Consider the following 3,204-nt stretch of genomic DNA (forward strand, 5'->3'; position numbering starts at 1 on the left):
AAAAAAGTAGACAGTGTACATTAATGCTCACAGGCTTCATTGGCAACAGCTTGCTTGCAGGTTTGGTAAACACTTCCATGGTCAGAGATGTTGTGTTAGGCTTAGGATTGTGGGTAGTGTAGTACTTCTCAATGTTGCATTTTAAAACAAAGGGGACTTCATATAGACTTCTACAGGGCCATATACCATCGTTTCACAATATTGTAGCTTGTTATTTTAACTTGGATGGTTTAGTATTATGGCTAACTAACCTTCTCCTTATGGAGAAAATAAGTGGGATTATCACTTCTGGAACCACATTGTCGAGCTCTATTACTCCACATTGTTAAAGAATCAACTAGATAAATACCTGCTCTGGTATTCTCTGACCAGTCTCTTAGCTTTGTTGTATTTGATCTCCAAGCTTTCTGATTGGCTCTGGGCATCCGCCAGTCGCTGGCTCACAACCCTGCACAGTGTCTGGGCCTCCTGCCAATACCTGAGGAATAAAAGAGGAGGGGGCTTTAACACCTTAACCATGATTATCGTCACAATGTTTCGTAATATGAGCATCCATTTGCTCCAACCCACTCTTAAAGCTAGATCTGTATATACTTACAATTAGTCATTTCTACCATGGTAAAATACACTTTTAATGATTTAGGCTGTAGAAAAATGCATTGTACTTCTCTAGTTTGTCAGCTTTGTCCTCTCCATCTTCCACCCTTTGCTCCAGCTCCATCCTCTGGCTCTCCCAACAGGCCTGCTGCTTCTCCCATGCCTTTAACTTGGCAGACACAGTAAAAAGAATAGCTTGTGTTTTTATGAGTGTCTGTGACAAATGTCATATTCACAAGGGAGAAAAAACAACAACAACTAAACTTCAGAATTTTTAAGTGTATGTCGCATGTGCCAAAAACTCTTCTCAGAGTTGGAGAAACTAGACACTTCTTCAATCCTCTTAGTTTTGACACAACAAACGAAGCACCCACTGATCTAGCACAATGGGGTAGAAGAGAGCCAGACTTTCCACAGAAAGGCTTTTGCCAACCCAATTATGTCACAGCGGTGATTACTTCAAGGCAAAGGCAGGACAAAAAAAAAAAAAATAAGCAGGGCTGACGGGGAGAAGTGTTGGAACGCGGCCCGTGTCCTAGTAACTCCACACCGAGCCATCTCGTGCTCAGTTAAATGGGTCAGACTGTTCCAAACATGGAAGCAAAGGTAGTGTATTAAAGTGAGCGCAGTTATTGGTTTGTGCGTGCGAGGAGATCTCAATCTCAGCGGCTGAGCGACCTACCTTTTCTCTAGCGTGGTGAAGTTGGGTTGTTCGGTTCCGTAGTTTCGACTGAAGCTATAAACACAGAAAGGGTAGAAAACCCATTTGATTATATTACAATATCTATGAAAAGGAGACACTTGTTTACTAGTTTCACACACCTTTTAGTGTTTTGAGAGTTTTTTTTTCTAATGCAACGTCCTATTTTAATTTAGAGCTACCTGATATCTAACAGTAGGTTTCGTTTATAGAAGTCAATCAATAAATTCATGTTGAATGTCAAGTACCTGCTGGTATTTGAGGCTAATCTGGTAGTTGTCCAGACTAGAAAGAACAGAGATGCCCTCCTCTTCTTCATCCTCCTCTTCTTCTTCCTCTGCAACTGACATCTCTGGCATGCTGCGGTCATTATCCTCAACCCCACTTGCTATTCCCCTCTTCATAGATAAAAACACACAAACAAGTACAAGTACAGTACAAGCATACCACATGGAATTCTTAACACGATCACGACTGCTTCTCTTCTCTTAGAAAACACACCTTGGAGGTTTTGTCCATCTCCAGGCTTTCGTTGATCAGGCGCGCCACCTCGCTCTCCACGCCCGCCTTCTCTCGGCCAATCAAAAACCTGCAGCCGATCACAGAGATCAGTCAAAGCTGGGAGCAATCACCCCGTCCAGGTGAAGCACAGGTGTTGCTCATTACATTAACGAGGCCCTAGGAAGTAAGGACACAACACCCAGGGCACTTTCAAGCTAGAAACGGTGTGCACCGTTTGTTACGGTTTCACCGACACGTTTCCTGAAATCACATACTTTCCCTTTTTACTTTTAGTATGTACTGCAGCTGCCCTCGCAAAGTACATACTGTTGCATGCAGTATGTATACAATCGGCACATACTACTTATTGATTGAGGTTCAGAATAGCCAGAAAAGCATGCTGGCTTGCATACAGCAAAATGTGACCGGATGCAGTAGGACATCCTGGTGTTTTTAGCACCCTATTTGACATACTATGTATTGGCACATGCTAAATCTCTTTCTGGTTTACACAATAGTATGGTCGTATGGACATTGTGACCCAGGGGGTGTGGATCAGGGTTGAAAGGCATGTTTTCTCTTGTGGTGGGTGTGTCAGAGGTGTTACCCAATCAGCAGAGACGTGTATTAGCTTAAATGGCTGTGCATTAAATTAACATTTTGCAGAAAACTGAAGCACTTAATGGAATTCAGCCATCATTTAGTTTATGTATATCTGTGTTTTTCCTACTGGGATGTGAAAAAAGACCTGTTGTGTTGCAGTGGGTTGTCATTGCAAGCATACCATTTTTAATATTCTTAATGTTGGGACATTTACAAGACCGCAGAAAATCCTCCCATTTACAAGTTTTGTTGTAGGAAAAAACTATTTCAGAGGACACAGCTCATGAAAAGGAAATGTCAATGTGGTCCAGTTCTGCCACTGAACTCTCAGGTGTTGAAGCATTCTAGAAAGTGCCACTAATGGAGACTTTTTTGATACTTTTTTGATACCTTTTTTAATATCTGAAAGGCTGGCAGACAATCTGAATATTGATGTGATGGGGGAAATGGTTGGCAGTACGATCAAGTATATATTACATGAAGCTCATAACTTCCCATTCATCTCTCCCATCCTAATAAACTGTATTATCATCAGATGATTGCGTTTTTGTTTCACTCTTTCAATTAACCCTTGTGTTGTCTTCCCATCAAAATTGAAATCAACCCTTTTGTTGAGGCTTCTTATCACTTTTTTTTGTCCCTTTTTTAACACCTGACGCTTTTTTACAATGTTTGCCACTTTTTTGCCACTACACTAACTCATTAACTTTAGTTTTACAGTTATTTATGGTCAATAAACCTCATTTATAAGAAATGATACCTAATGTTGGAGTTAGAAAAGCAGAATTTAGGAATTATTGAGA

At 40.9% G+C, this 3,204-nt stretch overlaps 1 protein-coding gene across 9 annotated transcripts in view; it reads right to left on the reverse strand.

Annotated features, from left to right (window-relative positions):
- The window catches only part of LOC116698828 (neurabin-1), a 14,695-nt gene that overhangs the window by 4,848 nt on the left and 6,643 nt on the right, over positions 1 to 3,204 (reverse strand). For 8 of the 9 annotated variants that reach the window (XM_032531023.1, XM_032531026.1, XM_032531022.1 and 5 more), the window contains 5 exons: positions 1,799 to 1,886; positions 1,546 to 1,695; positions 1,280 to 1,333; positions 666 to 766; positions 350 to 478 (listed from right to left, as the gene is read on the reverse strand). In XM_032531023.1, coding sequence (XP_032386914.1) covers positions 350 to 478; positions 666 to 766; positions 1,280 to 1,333; positions 1,546 to 1,695; positions 1,799 to 1,886 — 522 coding nt within the window. The remainder of the gene's footprint in view (positions 1 to 349; positions 479 to 665; positions 767 to 1,279; positions 1,334 to 1,545; positions 1,696 to 1,798; positions 1,887 to 3,204) is intronic. The other variant, XM_032531024.1, reaches the window with a different exon arrangement.

Source organism: Etheostoma spectabile, chromosome 12 (assembly GCF_008692095.1).
Source record: "Etheostoma spectabile isolate EspeVRDwgs_2016 chromosome 12, UIUC_Espe_1.0, whole genome shotgun sequence".
Lineage (NCBI taxonomy): Eukaryota > Metazoa > Chordata > Actinopteri > Perciformes > Percidae > Etheostoma > Etheostoma spectabile.